The 21,888-nt window shown below is 39.9% G+C and overlaps 1 protein-coding gene across 1 annotated transcript in view; it reads left to right on the plus strand.

Moving 5' to 3' along the window:
* The first annotated feature begins 10,566 nt into the window (after positions 1–10,566).
* Positions 10,567–21,888, plus strand: part of KCNH5 (potassium voltage-gated channel subfamily H member 5) — a 249,924-nt gene continuing 238,602 nt past the window's right edge. Inside the window, exon 1 of the mRNA XM_058162920.1 lies at positions 10,567–10,639. Within this exon, the coding sequence (XP_058018903.1) occupies positions 10,567–10,639 (73 nt within the window). The remainder of the gene's footprint in view (positions 10,640–21,888) is intronic.

Consider the following 21,888-nt stretch of genomic DNA (forward strand, 5'->3'; position numbering starts at 1 on the left):
ATAAAAGTTTCAGATTGAATACTTTATTATATTCTACCTATAGTACAAGAATCTCCTCCGACTGCATGCCCTTCCTTGGGAACAAACAGATAAGCTTACAGGGAACCTAACAGGGACTCAGTCCTAAATGTCTCTTGTGGCTGTGCAAGAACTTGAGACTAACTCCCTTACCTGGATGAGAGTTTCCCAACAAGTTTAGGGATCAGCAATAGAAGGTTGCATATTAGTGATATCCCTTAGACACCTGCAAATGGCTATCCTATCTCCTTAAAGTCTTCTATTTTTCATTAAAGATGCCCAACATTACTACCTATTCCCCATGTTTTTTTTCCAATTCTTTTTTCATCTTTGTTGATCTTCTCTGGACATACTTCAGTTCCTCAGTGGCCTTCCTAAAATGCAGTGCTCAGAACCTGATGCAATATTTTACATGTGGCCTTGTTCAAGCCAAAGAGAAAAGGATGATGACTTCTCTCGATTTTGATACCATTCTTCTGTCGATGATGGTTTTTTGATACATCACATTGTTGACTAATGTTCTCTTTGTGATTCATTCAGATCTTTTTCTTTGGCCCCCAAATGAGAAGGAAGGAGTCACTGGAGAAGAGCCTAATGTTGGGAAAGATTGAGGGCAAAAGAAGAAGGGAGAAGTTCTCAACAGACAATGAGGTGGCTAGATGGAAGCAGTAGGCTTGAGCTCAAATGGGCTCCAGGGGATGGTAGAGGACAGGAAGGCCTGGAGGAATGTTGTCCATGGGGTCTTGATGGGTCGGACATGACTTTGCAACTAACAACAACAGAACTTTTTCAGACATGCTACTGCCCCGTATGTCTGTTGTGTCTCGCTCGCTCTCCCTGCCGCAGCCGGACCCCTCTTATCTCCTGCCAGACGCTGATAGTTCAGAAGAATGTCCTGTCATGCCTCCAGCCCCCAGCCCTGGCACCATGCCCGGACAGGCCAAGCAAGACGAAGGGCCTGACGTGCCTTCAGCCCCCAGTCCTGGCACCATGCCCAGGCAAACGGAGCAACTAAACCCCTCCCCCGCAGCATGTGAGCCTGAAGAATGTGAAGCCAGTCATGAGCTCAGATTGCCAACAGCTGGAGGCTGGAGAGATCCTCGCTTCCGGAGAATTGAGAGGCGACGTCAGCAAAAAGAAGGGAGGGGCAGGCCTGGATAAGTGCTGAGTCATGGAGCCACACCCCATGGCCTATATAAAGGATCTGCTTTCTCGCATTCTCTGAGTCAGGCAAAGTCTAACTTGGATTGCTGAAGTCACTTCCTGGTCTCCTGCCTGCCTTGAGAACTCTGATAGGACTTTGGCAGAGCTGCAGAGGCACGCTTGATACGGACTTCCCCGACCCGGCCGTCAGCGGAGGAGTGGGACACGACAATGTCTTCTACCAGTACATCTTATACCCATGCCTTTGATTTTTCCTAACCAAATGAAATTGTATTTGTCCCTGTTGAAACTTATCTTGCTGATTGCTGCCAATTGTTCTTGTCAATTGTCAATTGTCAATCTTCCTGGATTTTTATACTCTATGATGTTTCCCATCCGCTCCCTGGCTGTCATCAATCACAATTTCTAATACTGATCCAACTTGTCTATAAATATAATGAACTGCATATGGGCTAGATACAGTTTCGCACTTGGAACCTCCTTTCAGTTTGACAAAGAGTCATTGATATATACTTCTTGGGGACAATTGTTCAGCCAGCCATGTATCAATCTAATAATAGTGACATCCAGTTAGTGATTTGCCACCTTCCCTAACAGTATTCATGCAATACTTTACTGAACTCAAGCTACACTATGTCCAATAAATTCTCATGGTCATCTCAACTAGTCACTATCAAAAATAGAATTTGAGTTGGTTTATTGTGACTTGTTTTTCATAAATCCTGCTTAGCGGTGCTTTCTTCTTTTTGAAATGGTCATAAACTGACTGCTTAGTCAGCTGAGACAAATTTTGTCCAATATTACTATTAAGCTCATCAGTCTATAGTTATATAAATACTCTTTCCTTCAAGCAGAGAAAACCCCTATAGAGGGGGAAGTAATTAAGAAAATATTGGATTGTGCAGAAATGAATAGATTGACTTTGATAATTAAAGAAAGAGAGAAATCTGAATATTTTAAGATATTGGGACAATTTTACCACTGGTCAGAGAAGAGATATATATAGGGTAATGTTGTAATGAAACAAGGGAAGAAGAAAGAGGAGAGAGAAGATTGATAAATGTATTAATAGTAAAGCAAGAAATGTGGGAGAAATGTTACAATAAATGAAATGATGGTATTATGAAATGATTAATATTGGAACAAGAAGACATAAAAGATGTACTCAGATGATACACTGAATGATTAATTATGTATTGTATGTTTGTTTGTCTATAAAATAAAAAAATTACAAAAAAGTACTCTTTCCTTCATTTTTAAAGACAGGAGCAAGTCTTGCAGTTTTCCAGATTTTTTCTTAATTTGTCTATTCTTTCTCAAAAATCACAGAAAGCCATTTCAAGATGGCATCTGAAAGCTTTTGCAAGAGCCTTGGGTGTAATTGGTCTGGTTCTGGAGACTTACACTTGTACTTGGTAGCCAGGTGCTCCCTAACTGATAGGACAAACAGGATCATTGGATTAATTTATGATTCAATTTATCATTTACACTCTGCAAAATGAGTTAATTCAGTAAATGAGAAAAGCAAGTTATGAGAACACAGACAATACTCCTTGCAAAAGAATAACATACATACAAAGCAAAATTGATATCCTGCCACTGCAGGTAATGGGATTTGTAGTTCAGCAACTAAGTTATTGCTGATGAGCAAGGTAAATTAAGAAAGACACCGAAAATTCCACCCAGGAGGAACAAAAATATCTTGCTGCATCTTTGTCACTGCCAATGGTGTTGAGATGGTGAGTTACCATGCATTTCTACTTCTAAGCGCAGGTGGTCCTCATTTAAAATTATTCATTCATCAATTGTTTAAATTATGGTGGCATTGAATGAGTGGTGGTTGCAATTGGACTGTATGACTTATAACATATCCATGGCATATGAGTGCGATTTGTGACCTTCCATGTTGGTTTCCCACAAGCAGAGTGATTGGGAAAGGAAGTCAGAAGGTGTGGTCACGTGAGGGCTCCACATGACCTGTGCAGTCTTTGTTTAATGATGGCAACTGGGATTGCTAGAAATGCTATCACTAAGTGCCACTAAATGGCAGGTTCACATGTTGTTGTTTTTTACTTATGACTATCCTGTTTCCCCCAAAATAAGACATCCCTTGCTAATGAGACCAATCAGGCTTTGAGCGCATGGCAATAAGGCCAAGCGCTTATTTCAGAGTTCAAAAAAATATAAAACGGGGTCTTATTGTCAGGGAAACACCGTATGTCACTTAATGACAGAATTTTCAATGCTGTTTTCTTTTTGTGTTTTTGTGACTATTGATTTTGGTAGTCCTGCTCTCTGCCCTTTGCTTCTTACTCACCCAGAAATTAACATATCTTGAATATCTTTCTGATCCTTCAATACAATGTCAAGAAATAAGAAGACAATATTACGCCTTGGGGCTTTCTAATGTATCTTTCTCCAGAGTTCTTTCTTTTAAATATCAGGCAATTATTTTGGCAAAAGCAGAAGCTAAAAAATCTTCTTCCTCGCTTTCTCAGCTCAACACTGGAAGTGTAAAGCCAAGCAGATGGGCAATATCTTCAACAAGAATATCCTCCCCATCCCCCAAAGTATGGAGTGAGAAAATGAAGCAGAGAAAAAGGGGTAGATTCAGAATTTGGGGATGGTGTACTGGGGATGGTTGAGAGTTAAAATAGAAAGGGGAGTAAGTTTCCCGGCTGAGCTATGTACTAGTTTGCTGTTTCTGCTGCAGATTCCAGACAACTCTAGATGGCAGCAACGAGTTAGCATTTTCTGGATTAGTTGTCTGGATTTTTACTGTCCGAATCTAGTAGCAGCAATGTTCATGTTCATCAGAGGAGGATGAGCCATAGTAGCCAATAGTGAAGCCTTTGTCTTGCATATAGAGAATTCAGTCATAGCCACTTCTGTTTAAAAGATTTAGTTAGCAAAAGTGGGGGGGGGGGAGAAACTGCTACCTATCAGAAGGGAATAGTGTTGTTTTGTCAGAAGGTATTTGATGTGCTACTTGATATAATGAATTAATGCATAATGTGAAAATATACCAATCATGCAAAGACTAGTAGTTGTTTTCATTCAGCCCACTAAACCTAAAATTGGCTGGGTTTTGCCAAATCAACTTGTGTAGTAAGTTTCTGGTTCAGCATGTCATGCAGAACCAGCAAATGGAATTCAGTGATGAAACCATGGGCAGTCCTGTCATTTGAAGAAATAGGGAGCCATCAAGATCAACCCTATTGTGAAGCAAAATAAAACAGCAGTTCTGAGTGGCAGATAAGGAATTAGGTCTTATTTCTTACCAGCTGCCTTCCTGATCCAAAGTTAAAGCAGTCACTGCATCATACCTAAAGCTCTTTGGAGTGATCCCACTCCAGTAGGATAGACTCTGAAGTTTTCTCATAGCAGCTGATCCTGAACTAACTACAACTGCAGAAAAAATAATTGCTACCAACCTGCCTTCCATTGAGGACCTGTATACTGCATGAATCAAGAAGAGGGCCGTGAAAATATTTACAGACCCCTCACATCCAGGACATAAACTGTTTCAACTCCTACCCTCAAAACGACGCTATAGAGCACTGCACACCAGAACAACTAAACACAAGAACAGTTTTTTCCCAAAGGCCATCACTCTGCTAAACAAATAATTCCCTCAACACTGTCAAACTATTTACTAAATCTGCACTACTATTAATCTTCTCATAGTTCCCATCACCAATCTCTTTCCACTTATGACTGTATGACTGTAACTTTGTTGCTGGCAATCCTTATGATTTATATTGATATATGGACCATCATTTGTGTTGTAAATGTTGTACCTTGATGAACGTATCTTTTCTTTTATGTAGACTGAGAGCATATGCACCAAGACAAATTCCTTGTGTGTCCAATCAATAAAATTTTTTGGCCAATAAAAAATTCTGTTCTATTCTATTCTACAACAGTTGAAGTGTAAGCAGAGATGGGTGGCACATAAATTAACAACTGGTTCGCCCAGCACCGAAAACATGAGCATCAATGAAATTAATCTATTTCCCCACAGACAGGGAAATGAAAAGGGATTATTTCCCTAGCCAGATTCCATAGGCTAGTAGGTGGAATGTATGGAATGTATTTCCTTCTTATCATGTATTTTTCCTTTTACTTATTAGGACATACAGCTGTGGGAGCACCATTTTTCTTTCATGGTGAGTTTAATGGAGAGAATGGTAGATAAAGGCAATCTACCTTTGGGATTGCAGTGGGAGAGAATGGGAGAGAGGTAGTGGCAATAAGCCTCTCTACCAAGGCAGGAAACAGAACTAAAGTTATATGGATTTAGAGGATTTCTCTTATTGGGTAAGCTTCCAAACTATCATCTTAGGGACTCAGAATGACCGCTATCATTATATTTCATAAAATAAATAAATGTCAAATATCAAATACAAACCTGAAAGTTTCTCCAATATCTCTTCGGTTCATGAACAAGACTCTGTCAGGTACAAAGGATCAGGATCATATGTTAAGTTGCAACACAGAAGATTTATTTAAGCCTATACACAAGAATCTATCAGCTAACAACACTAAACTGGTGCTAGATAAGGTTCAAAGGAAGTCAAGGGAGGCTGGACTTTGATCGTTTGTGGCAATGCAAGGATTCTAAGCTGATGACACATTTAACTCCAACCCCCAGCTCTCCCTCTGTTCTCCTACATAATCCACCCTTCTCCCTTTCATTCTTCTCCAGACTGATGACTATGCCACAATCTGCATGATGAGCACTTCCACTTACAGATGACATGTTAATTATTGAAAGTTATATGACACTTATCAGTTCTAATCTGAGTTAAACAAGATTTCTAAAAAGGGAAATGGTAGACAAAGGTTACAAATAAATATGATTTCTTTTTATTAATGCACATTTGGCTATTACTATCACTTATTTATTTCCATTTCTAATGTTGTCTTTGCATTCAAATTCAACTTTCCATTAATTTACTTTAATTTTTGGCATCACCAGTGTCATTTGCAAAAGAATAAAAATTGGCTGAAACCAGAACTAATTCTAGTTGCCAATTTATTCAAATTTGCATGTTGCCCAAAAAAGAAAAATGAGGAAAAGTGGTTTCAGCTTCTTGTATAAAAATCTGTCAGCTGGGTAATAATTCTTATTTTAATTAAATCTCATTTAAATTTGATAATCATATTAATATCCTAATTAGACCTGGATACTTTTTCCTCCATGATCTTTGCATTTTGGGAGTAGTTGCATCGATCTGGGAAATCATGTTTTAACTAGAGCATCATTTTACCTTGTTCACATTTCATTACTTTATTCCAAATTCTGTGACTGCATATATGGGCTCTGTTAAGGTAAAGCCCTCTCCATGGAAACCAACAAACTGGAGAGGATCCAATGATCATTTATTAGTCCAAAGCTAGGAGGTTACAGCCTCTTGCATAGATGAGTCAAGAGCAAAAGTTAGTGACTGATCTGATATAGAAGATTAATCAAAGGCCGCTTCAGTGCTGTATAATTGTGAGTAGGGAACACTACCATATTATCGGCAAAACAATATAAGGATGTCATTCAAGTGAAAGCAGAATGGGCACATTTCCTGATGGCAGCACAGCAGCTTTCGATTATACAGGTCACACGAATGCTTTATCTTTTCCAACAAGTTGTTCAGGCTGTCCTTGTTTAGCTACCATAGTTGGGATAGGCAATACAGTAATGAAACAAGGAGGCTACTATGTGAAACAGCAACTGTGCTTACGCTTTATTTCCTTCCCTTCCCTTTCCTTTCCAGACTTGCAAAGATTTATGTGAGGATTGGTTGCAAAGTTACATTTTCATCACCATCATAACTGTGAATGGTCACTGGCTAGGTGCTCAGTGGCTAAGATGCTGAGCTTGTTGATCAGAAAGGTCAGCAGTTCGGCAGTTTGAATCCCTAGTATAGGTCCTATGTGAGCAGGGGGTTGGACTAGATGACCTCCAAGGTCCCTTCCAACTTTGTTACTGTTACTAAGCCAGTTGCTAAAGAAGAACTACATGTATTGTGTCTCACTAGAAACAATAAGAAAAATAATATACAACAGCATGCTTCCCTGAATCTTTTGCTTCTGAGACTTGATTTTTATCCAATTAGTTATTGCAAGCACAATAAAAATAAATTTACACAAAATAAATTTACACAACTTATATAAATGCACAGTGGAGAATACACATATAAGTGCAAGCACATAATTTTGTTTTTGAGTTGCAAAGTTCTGTTCCAACTTCTCATAGGCTATCTTTTTAAAGCTGTTTTTTCACTTACCAGTTGTTTGGGACATGGAGATCCTCTTTTCAAACAACGTAACTGTTAACTCCAGTACTTGGAAAAGGCTCCACAGATACATGAGTACAAAGGATCTGTCCTTGCTTCTTAGAGTTGTATTATGCCACTGGAAATTTTTATTATACACACACACTCTCCCTCTCCCTCTCCCTTCCCCCCCTCTTCCAAGGGGGTCAAACAAGGGGGCCATTGGTCAAACATACCAAATAATACATAACATTCTGTAGTTAAAAAAATTGCATCAAAATATTATTGCAATGCATTGATCCCTGGATGTCTGAAATACACCGTGCCTCTGAAAGGCTATAAAAATGCATTCAGTTAAATAAATGCCTCATCTATTTAAATGTTACTTTTAATAGACAACTAAATGATAAAAACCACCAAAGCTGACCCATTGCTTATGTCCCCATTGAGATTGCAGACACCTAATAATTATACCTAGAATTATATTTGGAATTATATCTAGAATGGAGTGTCAAGCTTTTATCATTTTCTCCAGGCTAGGCTCATTACACTTTAGCAAGAGAATTTGCATGCAGAAAAAAGGTGTAAGAACTCTCTGATATGGTATATTAAGCTGCCAGATATGTGCATGACAGTGCTCATATAGTTGTTTCTAAGTGAATCCATTTTCTGACTTTTTGGAAACATTAGCCATATGGATCAAGTTGATACAATGCATAAAAAAAGAAAAGAAAAAAAGAACCAAGGTAGAACTAATCATATACTTTCAGCCACTAAGTTTTTAATGAAACTCATTATTTATAAAGAACATTAAGTTGTCGTGACTAATAATTGAGCACATCTTTTTCATGCAGAATGTCCCAGATTCAGCTTTTGTCTTCTCTAGGTAACAACTGGGAGGAAAGTAAAAATTTGAAATTTTGGGAGCACTTTTGATTTATTCTCTATGGTCCCTTTAGCACCAGGAATCTGACTTCAAGAGATCAATTTTAAAATCTTATTTTTTATGGTGGGAGTCTGAGAACTCTTCAAGAAATGGAAAATGAGACAGAATGAGACAAATCTTAAGACAAATGAGAGAGTTGATGGCCTTTATTATTTATTTTATTGAAGAAATGAAAGGAAATCCTGGCACTTGTATACTCAGAGGCAAGGCAGGGGTAAAAAAGAAGAAACGTGTGTCATAAATAGTCCATCGAGGCTTCAAGCCATTCTAACTTACTTGGTATCAAGTCCCATTATATTACAGTACATACTATTTTGAAGAAAACATCCCAGTCAAGACATACCATTTCTTCACTAGTGATTTTAGCAGTGACCCAGCCATCTCTATGCCAATATATCAGTAATGCATATAGGCTTCATGGTGTCAAGGTAATGATTGTGTGGTGCTCCATAAATTGCTAGTAAGATATAGTCTTAACTTGTGAGAAAGCACTGTGAAAACCAGCAAGTCCTCAGAAAATGCAGATGAAGACTGAAACACTGCGTCTACAGTGTTACCTGTTTTACTTGAATAGATCTCCCTTAAAAATATAAAGGGATGTTTCTTGACTCTATATCCAAAATTTAAAATACGGAGCACACAATGAGACGTGCTGTGACATAAGTCAGTCAGATGCCTCGGTGAAGCCCCCAAGCAGAGTCAAAAAGGGATTTAGCAGTTCTTCCTAGGTCGTCTTCACTTCGCCTGGAATTCAAAGTCATTCTGCTTTGGAACACGGAGCTTCTACTTCGCGATGGTAGGCTAAAGATGAAGGGATTCAGGAAACAAAGAACCCTCACCGATTCCTTCGAAAGGACGCTTTCCCAGCGTCTCTGTCGCTTCCTTTTCCAACTTTCTCCAACCCGAAGCAGAAAAGAAAGTTGGCCTTTTCTTTTCTTTCCTCTCCTCCTACTCCATCCTCTAGATCCGAGTGAACCCAGTGGCCGCCTCCGCCCCCTCTAGCTCTTCATTTCCCCGCTCGCCCTTCTCTCATTCGCCTCCACCTCTGCATTTTTCCTCTTTCCGAAACCAACGCCCGGCTCTTATGAATTATTTAGCCTTTTCTTTCCTGGCGGAGAGTTGCACCACGGCCATAATTCGCCTTGGCTGGACAGCTCCATCGGACACTTTGAGCCACCAGTTCAAGGAGTCGGGGGAGGCAAGGGCCACGCGGAAAGAGGGAAAACGGGACAGTTCAGCCCCGCCCCTGGAGAGCGGGCCGCTCCTGGCAATCCTCTGCTTTCCGAAACCGTCCCCTTTTTTCCTCACTTCAGCGATTGGCCTTTCTGCTCAGAGGACTGGGGTGGTCTCTGCGCGTGGAGAGGGGCTTTTTTCTGCTCTTGCTCTGAGTCCCAGGCAGATGTGCAGAGGCTCACCGCGCGGCCACATCGCAACCGCTCAGCCCTTCCCTGGCTCGAACTAGCGGCGCCGCTGACTCCAGATTCACGAGGACAACGGGTAAGAAGCAGCGAGCGAAGGAAACTGGAAAGCGCTTGGCAGACGCCGAAACCTGCAGGCAAGTTGAGAGCTGTCCAGGGTCCTGAACTTGCTCGATGGAACCTTTGGGGATTTAGATCACTTTGAAAACTTTCTCTCGGGAAGCCGGAGCAATGCTGGAATACAGGAATCGTTTCTCTTTTCTCGGTCCTTGACAAGCAGAAAAGTCGGACAATTCGTTTATTGTTACCTCTTTTTTAAGGAAACTGCTCTACACTGTTCACAATCCCTTATCTCCCGGTTACCCGCCCTTTCCATGTAAGAAACCTTGAGATCCAGACTCCGGTTTGGGTTGATCCTCCGTCCAGCTGCAGCAGGTTCGGGAGCGATCGCTTCGGAAAGCAGGCTTGGTCATGTTGCCTGCCCGTTGGGGCAGTAGCGGCGGCAAGAGCAACAGCGGGTCAAGCGCGCAGGCGCAATCTCCTCCGAGGCTGCAGTTTCTGAGCTGTGAGCGCAGTCTTGCCACAGTCTGGGCTTTACCAGCTGCTGGAGCGCTACTACCATGAACTGCCTCATCAATCTTCCCACAGCTACTCCACAGCACTGGGCTCAAGAGACCTTCCGAGATCCTCCCAGCCCGCCCCGCTGCAACCTCTTGGCTCCAGAGCCCAGCTCTGCAGGCACAGGAGGATGCCGGGGGGCAAAAGGGGGCTGGTGGCACCACAGAATACATTTTTGGAGAACATTGTCAGACGCTCAAGTGGTAAGTCGTCTCTTCTTCTTCCTCCGCTCTCCCTTGCCTCCCTGCAATAGCGGATGGTCCAGGGTAGAGATACGTAGGGATTGAACTGCCCCTAAAGTTCTTAAAGTGTTTGTAAAAACATTTTTTTGTACTTCTGGACTTGAATGGAATATGTTAGAGGCTGAAGAAAGTGGTAAATACTACAAAGTGGCGTTCTAATCAGCACTTTTATTGTAGGGTTATCATGTTGTACCTTTATATACGTTAAACTGTAAGTCTCAAGAAGAATTAGTGGGTTAGCTGTGATAGGATTTCCAACAACTCAAGAGTCACAAGAAAGCCTCTTACTTTCTTGATAGATAATATGAATATGATGATTTTGCAATGATCATATTCACATTATATCTCTATTATTATTCATATTAGTGAAACCATAATTATATATCTTGTTTAGCCAATGGTGATTAGCAGAATATCAGTAGGAAAAACTGAAAAGAAAAGATAGATTGTTCCCTGCCCCCAAGGAAACCTTTCCCAATTCATCATCTTTCAGATGTCTTGTACACAACTCACACTATCCCCATTTACTTCCATCAACCCAACTGGACTTTATCAATGCTGTTAAGAGTGGATAGATTTTAAATACCTAAGTTTGGGCAAGACTGAGGCATATGTTTGGGGAGGGAGTCTGATCACTGGAATATATGTTTCGCTAGGGTGGGAAAGATGCAATTTAGCAGGAAAGCTGATTTACAATAGAGTCCTGTGCATTTTTTCATATGTAAACCTCATTGAAGTAAGCTTCATTAAATTTTATGAGATATTTCACTAGATAGTAAATGTAGGATCACAACTAAATTTTGCATCTTATGTAAACAACAATAATAGTAACCAGTATTTTTTTTTCCATTGGAAAAAACAAAATGCTTGAAGAAACCTCAAGTCAGTTCTGTAATTCTGAAGTAGAAATTGTTGAAAAAGTTAAATATTCACTGTGTATGGCATTTTCACCTCTCCCTGAATTTTCTGCAAATGATAATAATTTTAAGACATATGGATTATAAGGAGCAGGCCTCCAGGTTTAGATAAGTTTCACTACTTCATAATGGGTCTTTGAGTCCTTATATTTATAGCTATACTGTATCTATACTTTTATCAATCTGTCTCCCTCTCTCTATGAATTCACAGTTCCTTAGCTGAAGAAATTTAAATTGGGAACAAAACTCTCTTTTCCCAAACCTCACTTCCTTTATCAAGCTATTTAAAGCAAATCTGAAAGAAGCATATCTATTTATTTCTATGTGTGTATGGGCTAACGGTAAAACAAGTTTGTTTGTTTTGGCTTCTGGTTGAAATTACAGTTTGCACAATTATTATCTTTCATGTGTTGGGTAGTGAGAATATCAAAATAGCTATCAGCTTTTAGAAAAAGTGCTCATAATTGATGTGTGATAATTTTTAAACAATGCACAACTATAAATATCCCTTCTCCCCAAGGAGCATGGGACAGATTTTTAACCACAGGTTTGAAAAATAGAACAGACTGAAAAAATAGTGATTAGCTTAAGTCCATCAAGTGTGCAGACATAAATTGATTTGAGAAGGTGCAAATTTAGAGGTCAAATGAACATTGTAACTGAGAGCCACTTGAACCTAAGCCACCCAGTGAAAATGAACAATTTTCCTGGTTATCTGATATTATTGATGTATTTTGTTTTATATGTATTGCTTTCCTTCTCTTTAGTGTTTTTGTAAACATTTCAAGTTACTTGTTTTGTCCAAGAGTTTTCCAGTGCTTGTAAGATCACAGTACATACTCAACAAGCCTCAAGGAAAGTGTGTTCTAAAAATGTGAAGAAGAAAAAAAAGGCTGTGAGGTTTTGTCTTTAATTCCACTGTTAGGATAATTAACACAAGAATGTTGCTGTGTAAAATACTGGCAAGATATCTGGAAGTGTTCACCTTCCCTCATTTCATGCATGATTGAAGATATGCCACATTGTTCCATTAAAGTAATAACAAATTCTCTCTCTCTCTCTCTCTCTCTCTCTCTCTCTCTCTCTCTCTGTGTGTGTGTGTGTGTGTGTTGATGCAAACTGGCATACGAAAAAGAATAATACAGTACATTTTAAGTTTGTACTAAGGGATGGTTAATTCCCTATCTTCCCCTGGTACATGTATTTTCATGGATATGCAATTGTATTATTTTTAATACATTTAAAATTTCTTTTCTTACAGTCATACAACCCCCAAAGAAGCTTTAAAATGATTCCATGCTAAGTGATATATTTCTGATAAGACATTGCCTTGTAAAATTTGGGCAGAGCATTCCTGTACAATAGATAGGAGAAACTGAAAGATGGAGTGAAGTTCTGCTTGGCTTAAGAAAGCGAGAAGTGGGCTGGCAATTTCACCTTCCTCCAACTCTTTATTCATCTTTTATTGGTGTATGTATTGCATATGGGTGTGCATATAATTTTTCTAATATCTACTTTCTCACTGAACACAATGGAAAAAGGTTCAATCCAAAGCGGCCTTCTCTTATTCTGGGAATATAACAAATAAAGTAAACATTGCTGTAACAAACTGAAGCCATATATGCCATAATTTAACTTTGATAAGGTCCAGAATCTGCTTTTCTAGCAGTTTTCATAAGAAACTTGGGGAACAGGGCAGAGCAAAGGGGCTGTAGTTTAATGTCCTTTAAAATGTGGAATATTTTAACATAATTGTTTCTCTGAAGGTGATTAGAATAGAATAGAATAGAATTTTATTGGACAAGTGTGATTGGACACACAAGGAATTTGTTTTGGTGCAAATGCTCTCAGTGTACATAAAAGAAAAAGGAAAGAAAAAAAATACATCAACGGTACAACATTTTAACCCTTAATGATAGCAACAAAAAGTTATACAGTCATACAGTCATAAGTGGAAAGAGATTGGTGATGAAAACGATGAGAAGATTAATAGTAGTGTAGATTTAGTAAATAGTTTGACAGTGTTGAGGGAATTATTTGTTTAGCAGAGTGATGGCCTTCGGGAAAAAACTGTTCTTGTGTCTAGTTGTTCTGGTGTGCAATGCTCTGTAGCGTTGTTTTGATGGTAGGAGTTGAAACATTTTATGTCCAGGATGTGAGGGATCTGTAAATATTTTCACGGCCCTCTTCTTGATTCGTGCAGTATACAGGTCCTCAATGGAAGGCAGGTTGGTAGCAATTATTTTTTCTGCAGTTCTAATTATCCTCTGAAGTCTGTGTCTTTCTTGTTGGGTTGCAGAACTGAACCAGACAGTTATAGAGGTGCAAATGACAGACTCAATAATTCCTCTGTAGAACTGGATCAGTAGCACCTTGGGCAGTTTGAGCTTTCTAAGTTGGCGCAGAAAGAACAGTCTTTATTGTCCTTTTTTGATGATGTTTTTGATGTTAACTGTCCATTTTAGATCTTGCGATATGATAGAACCTAGAAATTTGAAGGTTTCTACTGTTGATACTGTGTTGTCAAGTATTGTGAGAGGTGGAAGTATGAAAGGGTTTCTCCTAAAGTCTACCACCATTTTAATGGTTTTGAGTGTGTTCAGTTCCAGATTGTTACAGTCGCACCACAAGGCTAGTCGTTCGACCTCACGTCTATTTGCGGATTCGTCATTGTCTCGAATGAGACCAATCACTGTTGTGTCATCTGCGAACTTCGGTAGTTTAACAGATGGATTGTTGGAGATGCAGTCATTTGTATACAGAGAGAAAAGAAGTGGGGAGAGCACACAGCCTTGGGGGCCCCCTGTGCTAATTGTACAGGTATCTGAAGTGATCCCGCTTAGCTTTACCTGCTGCTTCCTGTTTGTAACCATAATATAGCTGTCATTTACATAGAGCAGTATATGGAGCAGTATTTAAGGCATTTATGGATAGATGATAAATAGATATGGTTGGAAGAGGCTGGAAGTTCACTGAAAACTCACAACCAACCATGCAGGAAATGTAGTGCTCTTGTTGTCCTCCTCTCTCTTTTTGCCAATGAAAAGAATATTACGGATCCTCAGTACCCTAAATGGTATTTCTTGACAGTCTCATTATCATTAGATTTTCTTTGTCCTAGTAAAAAACATCTCTCTCTATCCTTGGCTGTTCCTTCTATTTAGTTCAATGACTATTGGCTCAAATTCTCATGAAACCACTAAAGGAAGACAGGAAAGGCTATATCAGGGCTGTCAAATTCCCAGCCCATGGGCCGGATGCATCACTTGGGGGGAAAAGTCACGATATGTCACATGACGATGCCAGGACAATGCGAGTTTGACACCCCTGGGCTATATCATTGGGAGAAAAATAATATATCACAAACAGATGATATGTTTTCCTATAAAGAGAGCTATTGTCAGTTAAGACAAATAAGAATGGACAATACAAGTGAATATGTATCCTGATCCCTAAGTAAGTGGACTAGAAGGCCTCCAAGGTCCCTTCCAACTCTGTTGTTATTATTATTATTAAAATAAGTTAAGTAGAAGTCTCTAATGGCTAAGACTAGTTGTTATCTGCAATGCTTCCACCTATTGGTTGCCTGCTCCAATGTCAAGAGAAGCACACAATCATTTTATCTTCTGGATAAATCTCTGGTCATGTTTGCCAATTGCTACCATCACTGTGAAGTAAGCATGGAATCAATTTGAAATGAACTTTTCACCATTTTTATAAGGAAGAACTTATAAAACTCTTTCACTCATTAATTAAGGTAACGGTTCTCCTCACACATATGTGCTAGTGGTGCTCATCTCTGTTTCAAAGTTGAAGAGCCAGCGCTGTGCGAAGACGTCTCCGTGGTTATGTGGCCGGCATGACTAAATGCCAAAGGCGCATGGAACACTGTTACCTTCCCACCAAAGGTGGTCCCTATTTTCCTACTTGTATTTTTTACATGCTTTCGAACTGCTAGGTTGGCAGAAGCTGGGACAATTAATGGGAGCTCATCGTGTTATGCGACACTAGGGATTCAAACCGCTGAACTGCCAACCTTTCGATCAACAAGCTCAGTGACTTAGCCACTGAGCCACCTCATCCCTCTTCTACTCATTAATTAGAAAGGGGTATTGTTTTATAGGGATGCCTCACAAACATAACATCAAAGAACATTCGTTCTAGTTGTAATGAAATCTGAGTTTATCTTCTCATGCTGGAGTCAGTGTGTGCTGACCTACTTTCCACTTAGTTATTTTGAACATCACTTTGTTTACTGCATTATGGAAAAAGGTAAAAGAAAAGGCACAAATACATTTATGAAGTATTTTTTTGGTAGATACTGTTTTTGGACTGATAACCACGTGGGACCACTGTTCACGATGCAACAATGCAAAATATATTCCACACTTTGGGAAAGAATACATATAAAAAGCTGTAGTTTGTAAGGTATCCCAAGATTATTCACTCTTCTTTACTTCATGGAAAGTTAAAGCTTCTTACTTTCTCCTTTTTTTAATAGGGAATTTATGCCACAACATCGCTGAACATAGTCTTTTAAAATCTCTTTTTACATGAATATAATTTTGCAAAATACATTTTCTTTCTGGCACACAATGCAAAATGGATCAAACTGATTAGTTATAGCAATGGTGCAGTATTGAAAATTCTAGGTAACCTTTGATATATAGGTATATACTGTATGTGTGTACAGTACATGTGTGCATGTGATGTCTCTTTGTGTATAGCAGGGGTATCAAACTCAAGGCCCGTGGGCTGGATCTGGCCTGTGGAGTGCTTAGATCTGACCACCCTGGAAACAGCCGAGTTTGGGCTTGCAGTGCCTCTGCCAGTGAAAACGGAGCTCCATTTTCTCTGGCAGAGGGTTGCAGGAGGCTGTCGCAGCTGAAAACAGAGCTCAGGACCCTGTTTTTGCTGACAGAGCGTTTGGGCCACCACGGGCTCAACACAAGTGACATCAAGTTGGCCATACCCATCATGGCCATGCCCCCCTGCCCCCCCCCGAGGTCAAACATAACCCTGATGCGGCCCTCAATGAAATCAAGTTTGACACCCCTGGTGTTTAGGAGATTAATTTCCCCATTTAGAATTCTAACAAGTAGTAATTGAAAAATAGAATGGAAGGCAATGAAGAGAAAATAATTGCTGAGGGAATATTCTAAATTTTCATGATATATCTTAGTTCATATCAATAGTTCATATCCATAACATGGATAAAATATTTTCACTTTTTCTTTCAAATCTCTCTGACTTTAATTGACAGAATGTCAGGATAAGAATGTATTTTCGGTCAAGAAGGAGCAACAGACATTATATTTATGTGCTACACATATATTCCCAAATTGTTTTATGTACCTCTGTCAGGAAGCATTGTATTATATTATGCCCATATTTCAAATAGGAATGCTGAGATTAAAAGTAATCCAGGGAGTCCATGGCAGAATAGGACAACTCTAATTAATTGGCTGATTAAAAATATTCTTGTGAAAAAGTGATTGTATAATCATGTCTTCCCTACTTTTGCACTGTTTCCACATATTAAAAAATCAGGATTAGGTTAAAAGCTCTTTCTTGGCATTCTTTTGTTCTTCACCCTGTATTTTTGCTTCAGCTAACCTTTCTATACAAGGATGATAATTGAATACCATGATCTTCAGGTATGTATCCTATGTATTACATTTCTGCTAATGGCACTCTATAGTCTCCTGAATCTCGCAATGGTCTGGCAAAGGGCTGTAGCATCTTCATATTCCTTATCTACCACTCCAATAATTCCATCCTGCATTGCCAATGGCTTTCAGGAACATATTCTTTAGGTAGGAAGTGCCCTCCATACACAATCTATCAGAAAGAGGAACATTTTACCTACCTAATCCAAATGAAATCTGGAGTTGGCACTTGGGGAATGGTATTTTCAGTAGATTTGCTTTATCTCTAGAAAAAATTGTCCCCCAGGCCCCTAAAGTCTAGTTGTGCCACTATCTTGATACCTTATGTATAATGATGAAAGGGGTCTTTTCAGGGTAGCCCCATGTAGAGAGCATTGCAATAATCCAGGCGGGAAGTGACAAGAGCATGAGTGACCGTGCATAAGGCATCCCGGTCCAGAAAGGGATGCAACTGGCGGACCAGGCGAACCTGGTAGAAGGCTCTCCTGGAGACGGCCGCCAAATGATCTTCAAACGACAGCGGTCCATCCAGGAGAACGCCCAAGTTGCGTACCCTCTCTGTTGGGGCCAGTGACTCGCCCCCAACAGACAGCAGCGGTTGCAGCTGACTGTACCGGGGTGCCGGCATCCACAGCCACTCCATCTTGGATGGATTGAGTCTGAGTCTGTTTCTCCCCATCCAGACCCGTACGGCCTCCAGGCAACGAGACAGCAGTTCAACAGCTTCGTTGGGGTGGCCCGGGGTGGAAAAGTACAGCTGAGTGTCATCAGCGTACAGCTGATAACTCACCCCGAAGCCACTGATGACCTCACACAACGGCTTCATGTAGATGTTGAACAGGAGAGGCGAGAGAATCGACCCCTGAGGCACCCCACAAGTAAGGCACCTCGCAGTCGATCTCTGCCCCCCTGTCAACACTGTCTGCATCCGGTCAGAGAGATAGGAGGAGAACCACCAATAAATGGTGCCTCCCACTCCCAAACTCTCCAACCGGCGCAGCAAGATACCATGGTCGATGGTATCAAAAGCCAATGAAAGATCCAACAGGACCAGGGCAGAGGAACAACCCCTATCCCTGGCCCTCCAGAGGTCATCCACCAACACGACCAAAGCTGTCTCCGTGCTGTACCCGGACCGGAAGCCGGACTGGAACGGGTCTAGATAGACGGCTTCATCCAGGTACTGGGGAAGCTGCCATGCCACCACACTCTCTACAACCTTCGCCACAAAGCGAAGGTTGGAGACTGGACGGTAGTTACCCAAAATAGCTGGGTCCAGGGAAGGCTTCTTGAGGAGGGGTCTCACCACCGCCTCTTTCAAGGCAGCGGGGAAAACCCCTTCCAACAAAGAAGCATTTATAATTCCCCGGAGCCAGCCTCGTGTCACCTCCTGAGTGGCCAGCACCAGCCAGGAGGGACACGGGTCCAGTAAACATGTAGTGGCATGTAACCTCCCCAGCAGCCTGTCCACGTCCTCGGGAGCCACAGAATCAAACTCATCCCAAACAACATCAACAAGACGTGTCTCAGTCATCCCATCCGGATCATCACAATCTTGGTCCAAACTATCCCGAAGCTGAGCGATTTTATCGTATAGATAACCACTATACGTTTGTAAGGTATCCCAAGATTATTCACTCTTCTTTACTTCATGGAAAGTTAAAGCTTCTTACTTTCTCCTTTTTTTAATAGGGAATTTATGCCACAACATCGCTGAACATAGTCTTTTAAAATCTCTTTTTACATGAATATAATTTTGCAAAATACATTTCTTTCTGGCACACAATGCAAAATGGATCAAATTGATTAGTTATAGCAATGGTGCAGTATTGAAAATTCTAGGTAACCTTTGATATATAGGTATATACTGTATGTGTGTACAGTACATGTGTGCATGTGATGTCTCTTTGTGTATAGCAGGGGTATCAAACTCAAGGCCCGTGGGCTGGATCTGGCCTGTGGAGTGCTTAGATCTGACCACCCTGGAAACAGCCGAGTTTGGGCTTGCAGTGCCTCTGCCAGTGAAAACGGAGCTCCATTTTCTCTGGCAGAGGGTTGCAGGAGGCTGTCGCAGCTGAAAACAGAGCTCAGGACCCTGTTTTTGCTGACAGAGCGTTTGGGCCACCACGGGCTCAACACAAGTGACATCAAGTTGGCCATACCCATCATGGCCATGCCCCCCTGCCCCCCCCGAGGTCAAACATAACCCTGATGCGGCCCTCAATGAAATCAAGTTTGACACCCCTGGTGTTTAGGAGATTAATTTCCCCATTTAGAATTCTAACAAGTAGTAATTGAAAAATAGAATGGAAGGCAATGAAGAGAAAATAATTGCTGAGGGAATATTCTAAATTTTCATGATATATCTTAGTTCATATCAATAGTTCATATCCATAACATGGATAAAATATTTTCACTTTTTCTTTCAAATCTCTCTGACTTTAATTGACAGAATGTCAGGATAAGAATGTATTATCGGTCAAGAAGGAGCAACAGACATTATATTTATGTGCTACATATATTCCCAAATTTTTTTATGTACCTCTGTCAGGAAGCATTGTATTATATTATGCCCATATTTCAAATAGGAATGCTGAGATTAAAAGTAATCCAGGGAGTCCATGGCAGAATAGGACAACTCTAATTAATTGGCTGATTAAAAATATTCTTGTGAAAAGTGATTGTATAATCATGTCTTCCCTACTTTTGCACTGTTTCCACATATTAAAAATCAGGATTAGGTTAAAAGCTCTTTCTTGGCATTCTTTGTTCTTCACCCTGTATTTTGCTTCAGCTAACCTTTCTATACAAGGATGATAATTGAATACCATGATCTTCAGGTATGTATCCTATGTATTACATTTCTGCTAATGGCACTCTATAGTCTCCTGAATCTCGCAATGGTCTGGCAAAGGGCTGTAGCATCTTCATATTCCTTATCTACCACTCCAATAATTCCATCCTGCATTGCCAATGGCTTTCAGGAACATATTCTTTAGGTAGGAAGTGCCTCCATACACAATCTATCAGAAAGAGGAACATTTTACCTACCTAATCCAAATGAAATCTGAGTTTATCTTCTCATGCTGGAGTCAGTGTGTGCTGACCTACTTTCCACTTAGTTATTTTGAACATCACTTTGTTTACTGCATTATGGAAAAAGGTAAAAGAAAAGGCACAAATACATTTATGAAGTATTTTTTTGGTAGATACTGTTTTTGGACTGATAACCACGTGGGACCACTGTTCACGATGCAACAATGCAAAATATATTCCACACTTTGGGAAAGAATACATATAAAAAGCTGTAGTTTGTAAGGTATCCCAAGATTATTCACTCTTCTTTACTTCATGGAAAGTTAAAGCTTCTTACTTTCTCCTTTTTTTAATAGGGAATTTATGCCACAACATCGCTGAACATAGTCTTTTAAAATCTCTTTTTACATGAATATAATTTTGCAAAATACATTTCTTTCTGGCCCTCAATGAAATCAAGTTTGACACCCCTGGTGTTTAGGAGATTAATTTCCCCATTTAGAATTCTAACAAGTAGTAATTGAAAAATAGAATGGAAGGCAATGAAGAGAAAATAATTGCTGAGGGAATATTCTAAATTTTCATGATATATCTTAGTTCATATCAATAGTTCATATCCATAACATGGATAAAATATTTTCACTTTTCTTTCAAATCTCTGACTTTAATTGACAGAATGTCAGGATAAGAATGTATTATCGGTCAAGAAGGAGCAACAGACATTATATTTATGTGCTACACATATATTCCCAAATTTTTTTATGTACCTCTGTCAGGAAGCATTGTATTATATTATGCCCATATTTCAAATAGGAATGCTGAGATTAAAAGTAATCCAGGGAGTCCATGGCAGAATAGGACAACTCTAATTAATTGGCTGATTAAAAATATTCTTGTGAAAAAGTGATTGTATAATCATGTCTTCCCTACTTTTGCACTGTTTCCACATATTAAAAAATCAGGATTAGGTTAAAAGCTCTTTCTTGGCATTCTTTTGTTCTTCACCCTGTATCTTTGCTTCAGCTAACCTGTCTATACAAGGATGATAATTGAATACCATGATCTTCAGGTATGTATCCTATGTATTACATTTCTGCTAATGGCACTCTATAGTCTCCTGAATCTCGCAATGGTCTGGCAAAGGGCTGTAGCATCTTCATATTCCTTATCTACCACTCCAATAATTCCATCCTGCATTGCCAATGGCTTTCAGGAACATATTCTTTAGGTAGGAAGTGCCCTCCATACACAATCTATCAGAAAGAGGAACATTTTACCTACCTAATCCAAATGAAATCTGGAGTTGGCACTTGGGGAATGGTATTTTCAGTAGATTTGCTTTATCTCTAGAAAAAATTGTCCCCCAGGCCCCTAAAGTCTAGTTGTGCCACTATCTTGATACCTTATGTATAATGATGAAAGGGGTCTTTTTCAGGAGGGCATTCCTATAGGACAATCAGACTATCAGTGGCATCCATTATTTTTCATTTTCATATAAGTTTTTAATAATGTCTACGAATGTTATGAATGATCTATCGTATTTTATATAAACCATCTAGAATTGCAAGAAACAGCAGCATATAAATAG

This window comes from Ahaetulla prasina, chromosome 1, assembly GCF_028640845.1.
Source record: "Ahaetulla prasina isolate Xishuangbanna chromosome 1, ASM2864084v1, whole genome shotgun sequence".
In the NCBI taxonomy this organism is placed as follows: Eukaryota; Metazoa; Chordata; class Lepidosauria; order Squamata; family Colubridae; genus Ahaetulla; species Ahaetulla prasina.